The sequence below is a fragment of the Nomascus leucogenys genome, chromosome 2 (assembly GCF_006542625.1).
Source record: "Nomascus leucogenys isolate Asia chromosome 2, Asia_NLE_v1, whole genome shotgun sequence".
In the NCBI taxonomy this organism is placed as follows: Eukaryota; Metazoa; Chordata; class Mammalia; order Primates; family Hylobatidae; genus Nomascus; species Nomascus leucogenys.
This window is the reverse complement of record NC_044382.1, coordinates 121,243,941-121,262,701: the sequence shown is the minus strand read 5'-3', so window position 1 is coordinate 121,262,701 and position 18,761 is coordinate 121,243,941. Positions and strand designations below refer to the sequence as shown.

At 42.6% G+C, this 18,761-nt stretch overlaps 1 protein-coding gene across 1 annotated transcript in view; it reads left to right on the top strand.

Annotated features, from left to right (window-relative positions):
• Positions 1 to 1,367: 1,367 nt before the first annotated feature.
• MCC (MCC regulator of WNT signaling pathway) overlaps positions 1,368 to 18,761 on the top strand; it is a 275,349-nt gene continuing 257,955 nt past the window's right edge. Inside the window, exon 1 of the mRNA XM_030817748.1 lies at positions 1,368 to 1,976. Coding sequence (XP_030673608.1) covers positions 1,920 to 1,976 — 57 coding nt within the window. The 5' untranslated portion in view covers positions 1,368 to 1,919. The remainder of the gene's footprint in view (positions 1,977 to 18,761) is intronic.

Genomic DNA, 18,761 nt, shown 5'->3' with positions numbered 1-18,761 from the left:
TGTTCATGTTTTACAAGACTATAAACACCTTCAGGGCAGGGGCAGTGCTCGAATCTTCTTCATAGTTTTGTATACACCACCATTTCCAGCTTCAAGCATGCAGTTTTCAACAGATTTCAATGAAAAGATAAATAATGTAGTTTCCCATCTCCTTCCCATGCAGAATGTGCTCTAGTTTGGCAGTGCCCAAGAACTTGGGACCCAGTGCTCTAGAAAGAGCAGCAAACTCTTCCTAATCCCAGCAGTACCTCCATCAGGCAATGAATGAACTCAACAAGAAGGGGGATGGGTAAAACGTTATATGCAAATAGTTGCACTCTGCCCCTTCTTAAAGAGCAAAATAAACATGATTTTTTAAAAAGACCATGGAAGTTGACAATACAATGGCTTTTTCACAGAAGGCTTCAGGATATGCCAAGTTCTGTTACTGGGGATGGAGACATTTTGTCCCCATTGTGTAGAAAGAGACTAATGAGGTCTCTTAAGCAATCTCACAGACTTACTGTTTTGGAGCATCACAACATTTTTCTGTGCATCTCAAATTCATTGGAACTTTAACTTTGTGGAGAGAAAAATCCTAGTTCCCCTCTTCCCTCATCTCATCTCTCTCCCAATAGACACAGGATGTTTTACCTCGGGAGCTCAAAGTTGAAGGGGAGCTCAGATCTCAGGGGTGGACTGGGTATAACAGCCCCTTGAATCTTTTCTGAATCATACTCCACACTCCATAAATACAAATCTACCTCCGCTCAAACGAGCAGGAAGATTTTTAAGGAAGGTCTGGGGGTTGGGGAGCCTATCTGACATCTTTCAAGGGATGGGGGTTGGGGAGCCTTTCGACATCTTTCCAGGGATGGGGCCTCTGCCTTCATTATGGACATGCAGAAAATGTACTCTGCCCCAGTGACAGACAGAGGGAGTTTGACAGTGAATTTACACCCGTAGTGTTGATCAGTTTCCCTTTAGACTGATCAGGGAAAATGACTGCCCTGCACCCTTGTAAAATCTTAATGTTCCGTGAGAAGTGCACCGCGCTGTCTGATGTACAGTGTTTAGGTTTGTCTTGACCTTATTAAATCATGGAAAGCGGCCCCTATGAGGGAAGTTTTTTTTTTTTTTTTTTTTTTTTTTAATTTCCTACACGATTATTCAGGCGGCTTTTCCTGTTTCTTCTCCCCCTCCTGGACTCGGGTCCTTAATTACTATTGCAGAGAACTGGAAGGATGCCTGCTCTGCTCTCCCAGCACGGTCTCCTCTGCTCGGCCTCCAGGCTACTCGCCCCCACCCTTTTCTCCCTCTAGCCCCGCCTCCTCCGCGCACCCCGTGGCCAGCAGCTAGACAGCTGTGTTTAATCAGAAACCACTTACAACTCCAGACGATTCAAAGGGGGAAACTTCGGCGTGAAGTGCAGCTCCGCTCCGGCTCCTTCCAGCTTTCTTTCCTTCTCTGGAATCCGAGGCGCGGATCTTCCTCGCCCCACCGCCCTAGTTTTTTCGGAAGCTCGCCGGTGCCCTCTAGGGTGTCGGCTTGTGCTGGGAGGTGCCCTCCATCCTGGTAATGGGGGGCGGCGAGGCACCGTAGGAGTGGCGAGGCGGCGCCCAGGGTGGCACTGCCCCGGAACGGGGCGCTGGGTGTGCGCGGGAGGGTCCCCGCGCTGGCTCCGCTGCTTCCGCAGCTGCGAGCGCGCCGCGCCACCAAGCCTCCTGCAGCAATGGCTCGTCCGTGAAACGCGAGCCACGGCTGCTCCTTTTAAGAGTGCCTGCATCCTCCGTTTGCGCTTCGCAACTGTCCTGGGTGAAAATGGCTGTCTAGACTAAAATGTGGCAGAAGGGACCAAGCAGTGGATATTGAGCCTGTGAAGTCCAACTCTTAAGCTCCGACACCTGGGGGACTGAGAGCCCAGCTCTGAAAAGTGCATCATGAATTCTGGAGTTGCCATGAAATATGGAAACGACTCCTCGGCCGAGCTGAGTGAGGTAAGAAACAGCTGAGGTCGGGAGCTAGGGTTTCTCGGGCGTTTGCTTTTCCACAAATCCCCCTCCCCTCGACCTCCCCACAGCCCTACACCCTATCCTCCTGTGCTCCCAGTCTGGAGGCAGCGCAGCTGAAGATTAATAGATTTTCTGGATCTTGTTTTAACTTGTAGTGCTACTCAGGAAATGACCTGAACTGGCTTGATATTTCAGTCTGAAATGAGTGGCTTAAAAAAGAAACCTCTCACCAAGCCGCGAGGCGGTTTACTCACGACAGTCTGCATCCCCTGTTCCTTCCCACCCGCTTCCACTAATTTATATACACCATTTTATTTCCCTGGTCGGTAAAATACACGGACATTCCCGATGAGTTTTAGCCGATGGTAACTAATTTGGTGGGGGGGGGGGGGTGAGGAGGACGCATTGAATTATTTCATCTCCCACTTGGCTCCCACGTGCGATGCATTTGGCTACGTTCAGGCAAGGTGGTCTCTTCCCTAGGCTGAGATGAATGACCTGCGCTGGGGAGGGGTCTGGGGAGGAAGCACTTCAAAGCCGCTTTAGAACTTTATTTCCTGCCCGGGTCTGGACTCCTGAGTCTTTGAGGCAAGCGCATTTGCAATTCCTGGGCTCCCACTGTAAACTATCCACTTGAGTGTTTGAGACCAGCTTTGAAATTAAAGCTACATCAAACACTATGCAAATATGTGAGCGGTAAGATGCCCAAAGCCATCTTTTTTCATGACTTTAGGGATGCTTCGGGCACATCCCTCAAAGCTTTGAATATCTGAAAAGTGGTGTTGAGCAGCCCGTAGAACTGGGTGCTGAAAAGAAGAGGAAGTCTGTGTGCTTAGTGTCTACAGCTAGAGACTTGCTGTCTGTGGGTTTCCCTCTTGGTACTATCACTGAGCCATTTATGGGGGCAAAAGTAGCATAAGTAGTCTGCGTTTCTTGAGTATGGCTGAAGAGAGGAAAGAGTAAGAAAAGGAAAACAGTGTAAAAGCAGCCGGAAGGCAGATAATGGTGATGTCAGACTACCAGTGGTGAAGGGAAAAATGAAGGGATGGAGCCCCTGGGGGTGTGTGTGTGAGGGAACACCTGGTGATGGGAAAGAGGGGGGATTAAATGGGGTTGGGGGAAACCTAGGAGGTCTGCCGTCGGGCTGGTGAATGCTATTGGGCCCTGCCTGGTGCTCTTAAGTGTCATGCTGCTGCTGTGCTGTTCCTGCTCCGGTTTGAAATAGCATTTTGAGGTGCTGGCTGAATGAAGTAGAGCATTTGCTAATCCTTACGGCTGTTGCCCCTGTGATGTAGAAGACTCAAGAAATGCTGAGAGTGAGAACTTAAAAATGGGAGGTGAGGGAGGAGGCATGAGGATTTAAGTGGCTTTTGTCAATTTTATAATTAACGGTCTCAAATCTGAACTAGAACCCAGGGCCCTGCTCCATCACTAACCCTGTTTCAGGAGAAGCCTTTGGTGATCTTCTAAGGTCATTGAAAACCCCAAAACTGAAGGCACTTCTTTTGCAGAGACTCTTTGCCAGGCCCTTCACAATGTTTCTATGCAGCAGAGTGCTGTCCAGTAACCTTTGTTTAAATGAATCGCAGACTTAGGAGGAGGGGGACTAGAACCCTGAGTGAAGGAAGAGATGTGAATTGACTTTAGTCCTATTGGCACGTCCTTGAGCACATTGGGTGAGCAGAGAACATGACACTCAGGTGCCACATAAAATCACCCATTTTTTTGCCTAGTTGTATCCACTCTTTAAGTAATCCCTATAAAGCTTGTAGGCAAATGAGAGTTGAGAGTGCTTTGTAGTCCCTCCATTGGCTGGAAAAATATTTGAGCAGTATATGACATAATATTGTTCCTAAGGAAATAAGTTCCTTCCTCAACTATATCCTTTACCAGATGTTCTTTTCTGGTCATCGGTGTCTGCTCCTTCATTTTTTGCTTTCTTTCGAGCCAGTTTTAGGTTCCATGATTTAGTTGTACCTCTTTCCAATCAATGTTAGTTATCCTGCAGGTTGAATGGTAGTTATTTTTACTTTTTGCACATATTTTTTAAATTTTTATTTATTTATTTTTTGGAGACAGAGTCGCACTCTGTCACCTATGCTGGAGTGCAGTGGTGCAATCTCGGCTCACTGCAACCTCTGCCTCCCGGGTTCAAGCGATTCTCTTACCTCAGTCTCCCGAGTAGCTGGGATTACAGGCATGTGCCACCACAAGGAAGACTTGTGTCAGTGACTAGAGCAAGAGGATCTACTTCCAAGATGGCTTAATCATATGAATGGCAAACTAATGTTGCCTGTGAACTGGGAGATCAGCTCAATTTTCTTCAACATGGGCATCCCTATGTGGCTTGGGCTTCCTCTTAGCATGGCAGCTGGGTTCCAAGAAAGAGGAGGTAAAGGTGCCCGTTCTCTTAAATTAGCTCAGGTAATTTTTTTATATTTTTAGTAGAGATGAGGTTTCGCTGTGTTGGCCAGGCTGGTCTCAAACTCCTGGCCTAAAGGGATCCACCTGCCTCGGCTTGTACATATTTTAAGTTAGAATATGTGTAAAGATAATTTGTAAGGCAAGACAGTGTGTGGTTCATACCTTGTGGACCCTAAATCTCAGTTCAGTTTAACATGGGCAATAACTTTAGTATTTACCATTTTTCTAATATCCACAGAGCAGTATCCATAGATTCAAATACAATTCGTTTGTTTTTCTCACATTAGATCTTTGGTATAGAGTTTCTATTCCCTGTCATTTTTCTCTTAAACACTAGTTTTCGCTTAATATCTTGTAGGGCAAAGTTGCCATTCACTTTTGATGGTTGAGTCCTCCTCACCTGGAAGCAGAGCTAATAAAACCCCTCAGGGCCCCTTTAGTGCCATCTCTCTGATTGCCCAGGAGCCTCAATGCTGTCTAGAGGTCACTGTGGGGTCAGATTCAGCCTGATGTTTACTAGGCATTCCAGGAGCAGGAAGAACTCTGAAAAGACCTGCCGTTATCCTTGGTATCATAAACAAAATGCCTCTCGTTGGTGTTGACTTGTGGGCTTACTCCTTTTGTAAGGGTCCCCTAGCCACGGGAGTCATTGACTCTTTGACAGTAATGTTGACACTGACTCTGTAACATCCTGAACTAGAGAGTGAGTTTAATCAATTTCTGGTTGTAATCTGCTGATCCTGTTAGTGACAGCAGCAAGCTTTGGTCAACCTCTGAGGTGTTGGCCTCTGTGCCTAGTACTCCAAGAATGCTTGGATACTAGGGAGATAGGAAGGATTTGTGTGTGAGGGATACAGAATTAGGAGACCTAGGGATGGGTGTTGGGCATGAGGTGTTTTGCATATGTGAGTACTTCAAGATGGAAAACAGGAAATTCATGAGTGTGTTCCTTTTGTATCTTTAGTTTGAGCAATAGCTATTTAAGATCCTTAGTTGATTACAGCAGTTAGTAAAATTGGCTCTATGAACATTCAAACATATTTTTATGTATTTATTGACCATAAATGGCTTATGTCAAGTCTGAACGTTTTTTTGAAAGCAAAGGAATTCATAGCAGTAACAACAGAAATACGAAAGGAAATTGTAGACGGATAAACTAGTGATTTGTTCTTTTTTCTTGGCTATAGCTGTTTCTGTCATAAACATTTGAAGGGATTTTTTTTTTAATTGAGATTAAGGAAGGACTTCAACATCAGGCAAATGAAAAGCATTGCAAAAATTAAATGTTTGAATTCAACCCCTCCCCCCATGATCAAGAAGCCGAATGGCCACACTTTAAGCGGCATTAAATTCTCCCGAAATCTGTCAAGGGACAGCTCTGGCATATTCTTCGTGGTCATGACTTTTAGATCAGCAGTTAGCTCTGTTGGTGTTGGTAAAATTTGTGGGGCCAGTATGTAGTTTAATCTTGTTAAATAATCCCAGGTACCTGGAAGGAAGATATCTTAAGGTTTAGCAATATTAGGGTAAAACTTGACTTTACTCATTCTTGTAGAGTAGTTGTCTGCTTGATCTGGTTGCCTGGTAGACAGTTGCCTATTTATGTACAAAAATAAAAATTTATTTTTAAAAAAATTGTCCCTTGGCAATAATAACCTCTGGAGATGAAAAAATATTGTTACTCAAAGAATTTGTATAAAGCAATCAACTTAAACTCTTTACCTTTTAAACATTATTTAAACAATGGACAGACAAAATTCTGCATCACTATTTACTTGGAAACATTGGATGCCCCTGGAAATCATATTTCCCTTACTTTCTTCTTAGATCTTCATTCAAAGCATTTTGTATCAGATCATTCCACTTCTGAATTAGGCCGTAGAGGCAACTCTTCATGCTTTCACCATTTGTGTTTTGAGTCACTCCTGAAATGCCACCTTTTCATTGATGCTCTAATTAAGAAGGAGAATTATATAGAAGAAAGTTGTTCTCTACCTAGATTATCTTATGTGACTATCTCCAAGTGGCTGTCTCACAGCTGTGTTATTCTTCATCATCAAATTAATTATAAAATATCAGCATTGGAAGGGGCCTGAAAGATAACCTAGTATTCACACACCCTTTTTTGCCTCTTTATACTTCTCTGTCTTTAGAAAATCACATTTCAATGTAATGAGCTGTTGAATGTCTGTCTTAGCCATAGCATTAGCGTAAGCATAAGAAGAGCAGGGTCAAGACCTGGTGCAGAATCCAACAAACTGCGCCAAAATTTAGAGGCTGAAAATAACCATCTTACTTACTCGTGGATTTGCAGTTTGGGCAGAGTTGGGGGGAAGACTTGTGTCAGTGACTAGAGCAAGAGGATCTACTTCCAAGATGGCTTAATCATATGAATGGCAAACTAATGTTACCTGTGAACTGGGAGATCAGCTCAATTTTCTTCAACATGGGCATCCCTATGTGGCTTGGGCTTCCTCTTAGCATGGCAGCTGGGTTCCAAGAAAGAGGAGGTAAAGGTGCCCGTTCTCTTAAAATATGGAACTGAAATGGGCACAGGATCATTTCTGTGTGTTCTTTTGGTCAAAACAGCTGTTTTCCCAACCTAGATTAAGGTTAAAGAAGTAAGTAGAAAACACCTCTCGAAGAGGGGTGTCACAAAGAATTTGCAACCAATTTAAACCCACTCCAGAAGCCACAAAATGACAGAGCCTTGTCCAAAACTCTGATTTCTTTCTTTTTTCCTTTTTTTTTTTTTGAGATGGAGCCTCCCTCTGTTACCCAGGCTAGAGTGCAGTGGTGCAGTCTCGGCTCACTGCAGCCTGCCTCCCGGGTTCAAGCGATTCTCCTGCCTCAGCCTCCCAAGTAGCTGGGATTACAGGCACATGCCACCACTCCCGGCTAATTTTGGTATTTTTGGTGGAGACAGAGTTTCACCATGTTGGTCAGGCTGGTCTCGAACTCCTGACCTTGTGATCCACCTACTTCAGCCTCCCAAAGTGCTGGGATTACAGGCATGAACCACCGCACCCTACCTTAAAACCCTGATTTCTTAATTCCCAATGCCTGGCGATGGTTTTTAGTTTTTTGTTTTGTTTTGCTTTATAGCTATTCATTTTGTGGTTTGTAATAACTCTGAATCACATTTTCTAAGCACTTCCCAGATATTGACATGCTTGTCAAAAACTCTGAGGTGCCTTCTGTTATGCCCATGTTACAGGTGTAGAAATTACGGCATAAGAAGGGGGAAAAGCATATCGAAACTACACAGACTGTAAAAGGTGGAGTCAAGATTTGTGCCCAGGTAGTCTTTCTCCAGAGCTCCACCATGTGTGCATTAATTCCTTTCATTAGCTTCTGTTACTGCCCTCAGCTTTTGATCACATGTTCCAAGGAGGGAGTATTCTATTTAATAAGCCTGTTTAACTTGATTTGTATTGTAATCCCTATACAATACCCAGATACTTTGATAGAAATGATATGATTAGAGTAAAGGGATATAGTCACTGCCATAGCCTCCAAGTGGTGGAGGAATTCAAAGCATTGACTTTCCAGAGCCCTAAAAGCAGATGTGTCGATAAGGAATAGTTGTGATCCTCATTCAGTGGGGGTTGGGAGGGAAGCTTCTATTTTTTTTTCGCTGCAAGGAAGGTGGAATATTACAACCTGTGACCCACTACCTGTGTGTTCAGAGGCATTTCAGAGATTGATGTTACAATATTTGAGGTGCCAGAAAGAGAAGAATAAAGCTTTAAATATCTTAAGAATTAGGGCTTTCCCACCCCTGCAGGCAGGGCTTTAAGTTCCTTCTACAGTTGGCCAAATCACTGTGGGGCTGCAGAGTGCCGAGGGTTGGGGAGAAAGCCAAGGGGGCCCAGTGAAGTTAGTGACCACGGCTGCATGTCAAGGCAGCGGCTGACAGCCAGGTCTTGCAGAGGCACATGCTGAACATGACATCGAGGTCCTGAGTCAAACACGGTGGATAAGGTGAAGTAGATCAAGCCACAGAGATGGTTCATGTGGCTGGAACCAGGTGGAAGACAAGAAAAAGGAGAACATGTGATATGAACAGAGAAGTTACTCGAAGACCAGGTAGGTGATCAGAACTGGGATGGCCACAGACCTGGAAGCAGGGAGAGAAGCTTGATTCTGAGGAAGTGCTTTGACCAATTGGGAAGTTTTTAAGTTCCAAGACTTATCTTAAGGAAGTGCCTTAGAGGTAGTTGCTACCAATTGGAGATGCCACAACCCTGAGTGAGTGGGCACACTTATCTAGAGTAGGGAATGTCATGGTGGTACTCAGGAAATAAAGTCAAGTGTGCAGTTGTAATAGCTGCCTAGCTGATTTACCCAATGCAAGTCATGAGGAAGGCTTTCTTCCAGGTGGGGCTGCAACTGGGAGATCAAACCTGCATTTATAGCAAAATTAAGAAGCTGTTGATGGGCTGGGCTTGGTGGCTCATGCCTGTAATGCCAGCACTTTGGGAGGCTGAGGCAGGTGGATCACGAGGTCAGGAGTTCAAGACCAGCCTGGCCAAGATGGTGAAACTCCGTCTCTACTAAAAATACAAAAGTTAGCCAGGCATGGTGGTGGGCACTTGTAATCCCAGCTACTCGGGAGGCTGAACAGAGAATCGCTTGAACCCAGGAGGCGGAGGTTGCAGTGAGCCGAGATCGCACCACTGCACTCCAGCCTGGGCAACAGAGCGAGACTCTGTCTCAAAAAAAAGAAGTTGTTGATGAAGATTTCAAAGTTAGTTCTTGATCCAGGGAATCAAATTACAGAAAATGAAAATTATATTTTAAGCCATCTCTAGATTCTGAGAGAGGGGTTTGTGTTGCCAAGGTTATAAAATCAGACAAGCCAAAGAAGACAAGAATTGATAGATATTAGTTAGGACTTGGATTATTTACATTGGTGAGGGGATGTCATAGCGGAGATAAATTGTACTAATTATTTTTTTGAACCCTCTTGCCTCCCCCATATATCTGCCTGGATTCCCAACAGTGATATCTTTCATTCTTGGGAGTGAAAAAAAGAAAAAAGCAAGTAATGTGGATTACACAGATAAACAGAAGTTCAATTTATAGAGTAAATATTTACTGGAACTACAGAGATACCCTGTCTTTCTAGTGAATGTCCTTTTTCTCTTGTTGACCAGAAACAGCCAAAATCAGTACAGAGAGGAAAGAGGAAACCTTTTCAAGGGTTTTCATTGCCACAGAAGTGAATAAGGTTGTAAAGCACTTTGCATGTATGAATCTTTCAAGATATTTCTTAAATTCAGCAAAGACCTTAAACCTTGAGAAAGTCTTTTAGGGAAAAAAATCCATAATTAGCAGCTATTAATTCCAATTGCCATACAAAAAACCGTATGTTAGTTTGTTAACTTTGTAAATAAGCAATAAAAAAGCCCATTGAACTGGGAAATTTGTGTGGTGAAGGCTACCTGATGTTTTGGTTGGTGGAATATTTTGAGCAGATCCCTTGTCATGAGATTTGATCAGTGCCTGGAACGCGCATAGGACATATGGGGCCAGAGGTGGAAATGTATCTTAAACCAAAGTCTGTGGTGTGTGATTATTTGAGAACAGAAAGTTTCATGAAACCTCAATGTGTGTGCACATGTCAGTTAACTTCAGCTGGGGTTGTGAGAAATACTGAAGCAGTTGTCAAAGGAAGAATGCCAACTAGGGAAAAGATTGCCTTGCAATTAGAAAAGGAATGGAGGCCTCTGACTGGTTACGTGGTGAGAGTGGGAGTAATTCCTTGTTCCTGTTTTCCTATGGGTTGTGTGAACTTGTCCACAGAACACACAGCACTCTTAGACTCTTCTTGCTCTTCTCCCAGCGGCCCCCAGTGTCTCCAGGTTAGTTGTTCCTTCCCTTATCTGTGTTCTCTTTGGGGAGACCATGAGGTCTTTGAAGGCAGAGACAGAGTAAAGTTGATCACTATATTGCCAGCAGCTAGTCAATATGTGGTAGAGAGGATATCAACAGACTTTGAAGTTGCTGTTTGGGCCAAATCCCAGTTGCCATTTTACTGTGACAGATGTGTTGGATTAACTCCTTTTCTATTTTGGTTAAAGTACCCATTCGGTGGAATTTAGTTGGGTCATTTTGACTGTAATTTATTATCTTGTACCCGTTCACATATTCAGTCAACAAATATTATGTGCCTTCTACATGTCAGATGCTATTGGAAGACTGGGGATACAGCAACAAACAAAACTGATGTATTCCCTGTTCTATGCATCCTACACAGATACATAGACAATACACAAATGTTTAGTGGTGATATGCGCTGTAAAGAAAAAGCTCTCAGGGAGTGAAATGGGGAGGGATGCTGTTTGAGTGATCAGGGAAGACTTCGCTGTGGGAGTCTGTGAAATGAGGGACACAGCCATGTGAAGATGGGGGACAATCGTTTCAGGCAGAAAGGAAGAGTGAGGGCCAAGGTGCAGAGCCCAGGGCACTCTTGCTATGTTTCAGGAGTAGCAAGGCAGCAATGACTGGGAGCAGAGTGAGCAGGAGGAGAGTGGAAGGAGATGAGGTCCAAGAAAACAGTTCAGATCACCTAGGGCTTCATAAGCCCTGGAAGAGTATCTGGATCTCCCTGGAGAGTTTTGAACACAGGCCTGAATTTGTTTTACTTTCTTATTCTTTTCATATTTTGTGGAGGTGGGGGGCGGGGTGGGCAGGGGGAGATGTAGGGAAGAGGAGGCATTAGCAAAGAAAACGCCAGGAAAGCTGTGTTCTGAAAGCCAGTTAAAGAAGGTATTTTCAGAAGAGGGCAGAGTGATCCATCGTCAGATGCCTCTCCTTTGGCTTCCCGCCTTTGAAGCCTGTGTATATTCCCAAACTTTCAAATTGTGTCATTTTCTGTAATCAGAAGTAATTATTATGTACCATAAAAATACACTGTAATTATTTTTTTGACATCTTCAGAGTATGTGAATTCATTTTCCCCTAAAAAGGAGTGGTTTAAAAAAATGAGTGGCATGGACAGTGGCCAAGAATGATTTGAAAATTGCGTTCCCTTGATTGATGGTTCAGTACGGATGGATGCTGATGATGTAGAATATAGGTGGGTTTTGAATTAGAAAAACTGAAAACTACCTTTCACTGTCACTTGGACCCATTTCCTTCAGCTATTTAGAATCAGACTTTATTTTTATGAACTTTAATATTAATTTATTGATTTATAGCAAATATAACTACAAGGAGACTGGAATGCCGACACTTATTTCCTGTTGAAAAACTACTTGGCAGTCAGATTATGACCAGAAAATTGCCTGGCAAACATGGAATCAGACAAAGGAAGTGCTTCTGTTGGGTGGTGCTATTAAGCATATATTTGACTTAAGTGATATCTTGTCCTAACCATTTGCATGACTGATAAAGAAACTGAGGCCTGAAGAAGGCTTGCTAGTGGCAAAAGGGGAAATGTAGTACTGGGATTTTATTTTTCTAATTCCCAGGGATATTTTTTTCTCTTCTGTCTCAACTTCCTCTGTTTCTGTGTTACAGGATATTTACATTAAGGTATGTGTTTTGGAATATTCTGTAATTATTTTAAAAGGAGAAAGTTTAATTCTTCAGTAAATCATATCTACATACAACATTATTACAGATCACACTATCAAAATACAGTTGACCCTTAAACCGTGCTGGCATAGAAACACCAATCTGCCCCCACCCCTGCAGTAGAATTCCCTTTTGCAGACTGGAGTACATTAGTGCAGTCTGCAGCCTCTACCTGCTGGGCTCAAGTGATCCTCCCACCTCAGCCTCCCGAGTAGCTGGGACTAGAGGCACATGCCAAGACATCTGGCTAATTTTTGTATTTTCTGTAGAGATGGGATTTTGCCATGTCACCCAGGCTGTGCATAACTTTAGACTCCTCAAAAACGCAATTGCTGATAGCCTACTGTTGACCAGAAGCCTTACCGATAACATAAGTCAATTAACACATTTTATATGGTACATGTATTATATACTGTAGTCCTAAAGTAAGTTGAAGGAAAGAAAATGTTATTAAGAAAATCATAAGGAAGAGAAAATATATTGATTATTCATGCAGTGGATCATCATAAAAGTCTTCATCCTCATCATCTTCATGTAGAGTTGAGGAGGAGGAAGAGGGAGGTTTGGTCTTGCTGTCCCAGGTGGCAGATGCTAAGTTTACACATGTAAGTGGATCAAACATTTGGAGTTCAAACCAGTGTTGTTCAATGATCAACTGTAATTAGTAATAAGAATTTATTTTTAGCTTTAGCTGTGGTTTTGGGGTATGTTGTAATTGTCTGCTCTCAACAGGCTTTTATCGACAAAGATTGTTGGAGCCTAGCAGGTACAGTACGCCATTCTGTTTTGGGCGGGACTAATGAGATGAGCTTACTCTTTGGCTGGTTTGCTAGCTGCTGTGTGTTGACAGGGAGTGACTGGTCAAGCCTCTCCTTTAAAATTTCTCCGCATCCTTGATAACACTTGTTCTTTTCTGTTTCTTTTTAAAAAATTTCATATTTTTGATTGTAGCTATCCTAATGGCTGTGAAGTGGTATCTCATTGTGGTTTTGATTTGCATTTCCCTCATGGTTAGTGATGCTGAACATCTCTTCACATGTTTATTGGCCATTTATACTTTTTCTTTGGAAAAATATCTGTTCAAGTCCTTTGCCTATTTTTAAATCTGGTTTGGCTTTTGCTGATGTTGAGTTACAGGGTTTCCTTGCATATTCTGGATTATCAATCCCTTAGTCCTCTTCTCCTTTGTCCATTTTTTATTTTCTCCATATTGGAGCTTTGCACAGTACTCACGCCTTGGTATTTCCAGAAGGAGTGAGAGTGAGTATAAAATACAGCCCAAGGGTGAATAGCCTCTTCACAGAAAGTAAATGGGCTCTGCCCAAGCCCAGAAGGCTCCTCCAGAGTGCCCAAGTATAAGAAGCATTGTGATGCTTTGTGGGGCCAGGCTACTTTTCACAGGCTGATACCCAGCAACTCTACTTTTGGCCTGACTAGCAATGTCAGGCAGGCACAGAGTTAAGAATTATGTCTGTGACATTTGAAGAGTTACAGTTTTCCACCAACGTGTGATTTCACAGTCTTCAAAGAGGAGTTTTAGGAGAGGGCTTTAGCAAGAGGGGCTTGTGGAAAGTAGCCAGGAAGTCAGGCTGGTCTGTTGGATTAGGTAACTCTGTTACTTTATTTCTTGGTGATGTGACTCTAATCGTGGTTAAACCAAAATCTAATTTATTTTCATGCTTGATTGGGAGCACTTTTGATGAAGTATTTGAATAAGAGTAAGCGCCATATGGGACTCCTGTGGGAATGTAGTCGTTCAGAGGCTGTTGTGCCTGGGCTGATTATTAACAGGGTGTTAAGATTGAGGAGAGGGATAAATGAGTGCATTGGACTCTAGGACAGGAAGAGTTTTTACTTCCAGCTTAGAATAGGTAGATTTAAAATCAAATTTGGTATGCTCTTTCTGTCTCTGTCTCTCTTTTGGCATAATCCGGTGGAAGAAGGGAGGAGGAGTCAGTAGGCCTTTTGGTAGGATTGATAGACTTCCAAAACTGTTTTTCCTTTTGGGCGTCTGAACTGCTTATGAAAATGCTGTCTGGACACACATGTAATTACTGCTGAAGAAAGTGTCTAATGCTGATAAAGCTGCCCTCAAACCCTTTAATTCCCTGAGTGTCAAAGATGGAACATCTTCTTTATTTGGCATTAAAACATCCCCAACTAGCAGTGATGACATATTAGGGTCAGGATAATAAGTTGAATGACTAGGAAAGGCCTCTGTTTTTTGGCACCTTCTCTGCTAACTTCACTGGGTCAAGTCACTTCAGTTTCTTTGTCTATGAAACTACTTTTTTGTAAAGTTGTAGACTCTGAAATCTTAGCCCTGCCACTTCCTAGCTAGGTGATGCGGGGAAGGTTGCTTTTCTGGGCTGCACATTCGCTGTTATAAAGTAGTGATAATACAAGTATTTTCCCTAGATAAATGTTCTGAAGGCCAGTGACATAACCTGTGTAGTGATTATCACAGTACCTAGTAAATACATAGTAATTGCCAGTTCTTGCTGCTATATTATTATTATATTTTGCTACTATAGTGCCTACTTGCTGAAGATGCCAAGTAGAGGAGAAGCACCTTAGAAGCATTAGTAGCTGTATCCTGGGATGCAAGGCTGGTTCAACATATGCAAATCAATAAATGTAATCCAGCATATAAACAGAAACAAAGACAAAAACCACACGATTATCTCAATAGAGGCAGAAAAGGCCTTTGACAAAATTCAACCCTTCATGCTAAAAACTCTCAATAAATTAGGTATTGATGGGACGTATCTCAAAATAATAAGAGCTATCTATGACAAACCCACAGCCAATATCATACTGAATGGGCAAAAACTGGAAGCATTCCGTTTGAAAGCTGGCACAAGACAGGGGCGCCCTCTCTCACCACTCCTATTCAACATAGTGTTGGAAGTTCTGGCCAGGGCAATTAGGCAGGAGAAGGAAATAAAGGGTATCCAATTAGGAAAAGAGGAAGTCAAATTGTCCCTGTTTGCAGATGACATGATTGTATATCTAGAAAACCCTATCGTCTCAGCCCAAAATCTCCTTAAGCTGATAAACAACTTCAGCAAAGTCTCAGGATACAAAATTAATGTACAAAAATCACAAGCATTCTTATATACCAATAACAGACAAACAGAGAGCCAAATCATGAGTGAACTCCCATTCACAATTGCTTCAAAGACAATAAAATACCTAGGAATCCAACTTACAAGGGATGTGAAGGACCTCTTCAAGAACTACAAACCACTGCTCAATGAAATAAAAGAGGATACAAACAAATGGAAGAACATTCCATGCTCATGGGTTGGAAGAATCAATATCGTGAAAATGGCCATACTGCCCAAGGTAATTTATAGATTCAATGCCATCCCCATCAAGCTACCAATGACTTTCTTCACAGAATTGAAAAAAACTACTTTAAAGTTCATATGGAACCAAAAAAGAGCCCACATCGCCAAGTCAATCCTAAGCCAAAAGAACAAAGCTGGAGGCATCACGCTATCTGACTTCAAACTATACTACAAGGCTACAGTAACCAAAACAGCATGGTACTGGTACCAAAACAGACATATAGATCAAAGGAACAGAACAGAGCCCTCAGAAATAATGCCACATATCTACAACTATCTGATCTTTGACAAACCTGACAAAAACAAGCAATGGGGAAAGGATTCCCTGTTTAATAAATGGTGCTGGGAAAACTGGCTAGCCATATGTAGAAAGCTGAAACTAGATCCCTTCCTTACACCTTATACAAAAATTAATTCAAGATGGATTAAAGACTTACATGTTAGACCTAAAACCATAAAAACCCTAGAAGAAAACCTAGGCATTACCATTCAGGACATAGGCATGGGCAAGGACTTCATGTCTAAAACACCAAAAGCAATGGCAACAAAAGCCAAAATTGACAAATGGGATCTAATTAAACTAAAGAGCTTCTGCACAGCAAAAGAAACTACCATCAGAGTGAACAGGCAACCTACAGAATGGGAGAAAATTTTTGCAACCTACCCATCTGACAAAGGGCTAATATCCAGAATCTACAATGAACTCAAACAAATTTACAAGAAAAAAACAACCCCATCAAAAAGTGGGTGAAGGACATGAACAGACACTTCTCAAAAGAAGACATTTATGCAGCCAAAAAACACATGAAGAAATGCTCATCATCACTGGCCATCAGAGAAATGCAAATCAAAACCACAATGAGATACCATCTCACACCAGTTAGAATGGTGATCATTCAAAAGTCAGGAAACAACAGGTGCTGGAGAAGATGTGGAGAAATAGGAACAGTTTTACACTGTTGGTGGGACTGTCAACTAGTTCAACCATTGTGGAAGTCAGTGTGGCGATTCCTCAGGGATCTAGAACTAGAAATACCATTTGACCCAGCCATCCCATTACTGGGTATATACCCAAAGGACTATGAATCATGCTGCTATAAAGACACATGCACACATATGTTTATTGCGGCACTATTCACAATAGCAAAGACTTGGAACCAACCCAAATGTCCAACAACGATAGACTGGATTAAGAAAACGTGGCACATATACACCATGGAATACTATGCAGCCATAAAAAATGTTGAGTTCATGTGCTTTGTAGGGACATGCATGAAACTGGAAATCATCATTCTCAGTACACTATCGCAAGGACAAAAAAACAAACACTGTGTATTCTCACTCATAGGTGGGAATTGAACAATGAGAACACATGGACACATGAAGGGGAACATCACACTCCAGGGACTGTTGTGGGGTGGGGGGAGGGACAGCATTAGGAGATATACCTAATGCTAAATGACGAGTTAATGGGTGCAGCACACCAACATGGCACATGTATACATATATAACAAACCTGCACATTGTACACATGTACCCTAAAACTTAAAGCATAATAATAATAAAATAAAAAAGCAGATACTCAGTTGTTTTCTGAAAACTTGAGATTAAACTTCAATAAAGTACAGTTGATTTTTATTACTAGAAAAAAAAGCATTAGTAGCTATATTTGTGAATGCTCAAATAATTTAAGAGAAATTCTTAAGTGTAGACCAATATGTCATGAAAACAATATGCAGGAATGCTGAGAGTCTCACTGCCTGCTGTTGTTTTTTTCTTTCTCTACCTTAATGCCGAAAGCTCATTGCCTGGGAAAATGTTTATCCAAATATTGTCAAGTCTTAGAATACTGGGTGTTTTCTTTTCTGGATTCACAGAGCCAGAATGTTAATGAGCTAACAAGTGGCAATACTAATTCCTTTTAAATTTTTATTACTTTTGCCCTAATTTTGTCACAGGTTTATTGTTTTCAATCCCTCTTGTGCCCAGTAACCTTTGGATGACCATCATGATTGAGGTCATGGGAGAGAGGCGGCATTGTGGTCACTACCTGTGTCCAGAATAAGGATGCACTGCAGAGAAACAGACCATGTTCATGTGGTGCATGACCATTCTTTCCTGGAGATAAGGTTTTATCAGTGATGCACACTTTGTGAATTACTGTAGAAGTTTTATCAGTGATGCACACTTTGTGAATTACTGTACGAGTTGCAATTGGTTAACTGGAAGAAGGTTACAGAAGCACTGGTGAGAGCATTGCTTTGAAGCAGCAATGATGGCTGGAGGGTTTGAGAGCATTTGGAATGTCCCCCATAGCAACAAAGGCCTGTTTGATTTACAGCTAACTTTTTTATTTGCAAGAAGTTTTTTAAAGCGTCTGATACTTTATTGAGGTTTTGGCTAATGGTCAAAAGGAGGAAGTGGTAGAATATTCCTGCTAGTGTTTTGAAGGTGTTAAGCAGTTTGGTCATTTGCTGACCAGCACATACCATGAGGGCAATGGGAAGGGAACTGAAGAAGCCCTAAACCTAAGCCCTAAGCACTTCCACCTCCCACTTGGTTGTGGAACTTTGGACCTCTTGGACTTGCATGGCTGGGTCATCTCCATGGACTTTCTTATGGTGGTGGTTTCCATTCCCATGGCTTTGACTGCCACCTCTAAGCTGTTGCCTCCAACCTAGGTTGGTCTGAATATCCAACAGGTAAAAGGAGAAGCACAGGTCTTGTGCAATACAAAATCTTCTTGTAGTCAGTATTCTTCCTCCTCCTCCCTCCTGCCCTCTCAGAACAAAGCTCATACTGCCCCTTCTTCCTGTGATGACGTTTCTCCACCTGGTGACACCGACTCATCTTCTAGACTCAACATGTCACCTTCTCTGGAAGGCCTTTCTCAACTCCTGGTGAGTGCCAAGTACTCCATTAAGTCTCGCAACACTCCTCACCCCTCTGACTTATGACTTAGAATTCTATAATACAATGTGTTCACCTATGTCTCTGTCTCAGCACCTTAGCTGGTGAGAGTGGCTGGTGGCTGGAGAAATGCTTTCTTCTCAGAGCACACCATACATTCTTGCAGTGTGCTTGACAGAATACATGATAATAAAGAATAATGAAAATAAGTAAAATAATACTAGGAGATAGATAGAAAAGGTACACATAGGGCAACTACTTTTATATCAACCAGTGGTGTGAGCCCCTGGAACCCACCACCCCCAGGTTCCCTTTCCATGAGAAAGGATCTGGGCTATAGCTCGCCTCTATCTGCTTCTGAAGGCAAACACTCAGCCCCAGGGGCCCACCCAGTACAGCTGGGGTTGGAGAGCTTTGTTTCCAGCCAGCTTACATGGGAGTATCTGAACTTGGCTCTGGGTGTCCTGTCTTAGGAAGAGAAGAGATCAGTGCGGAGGCC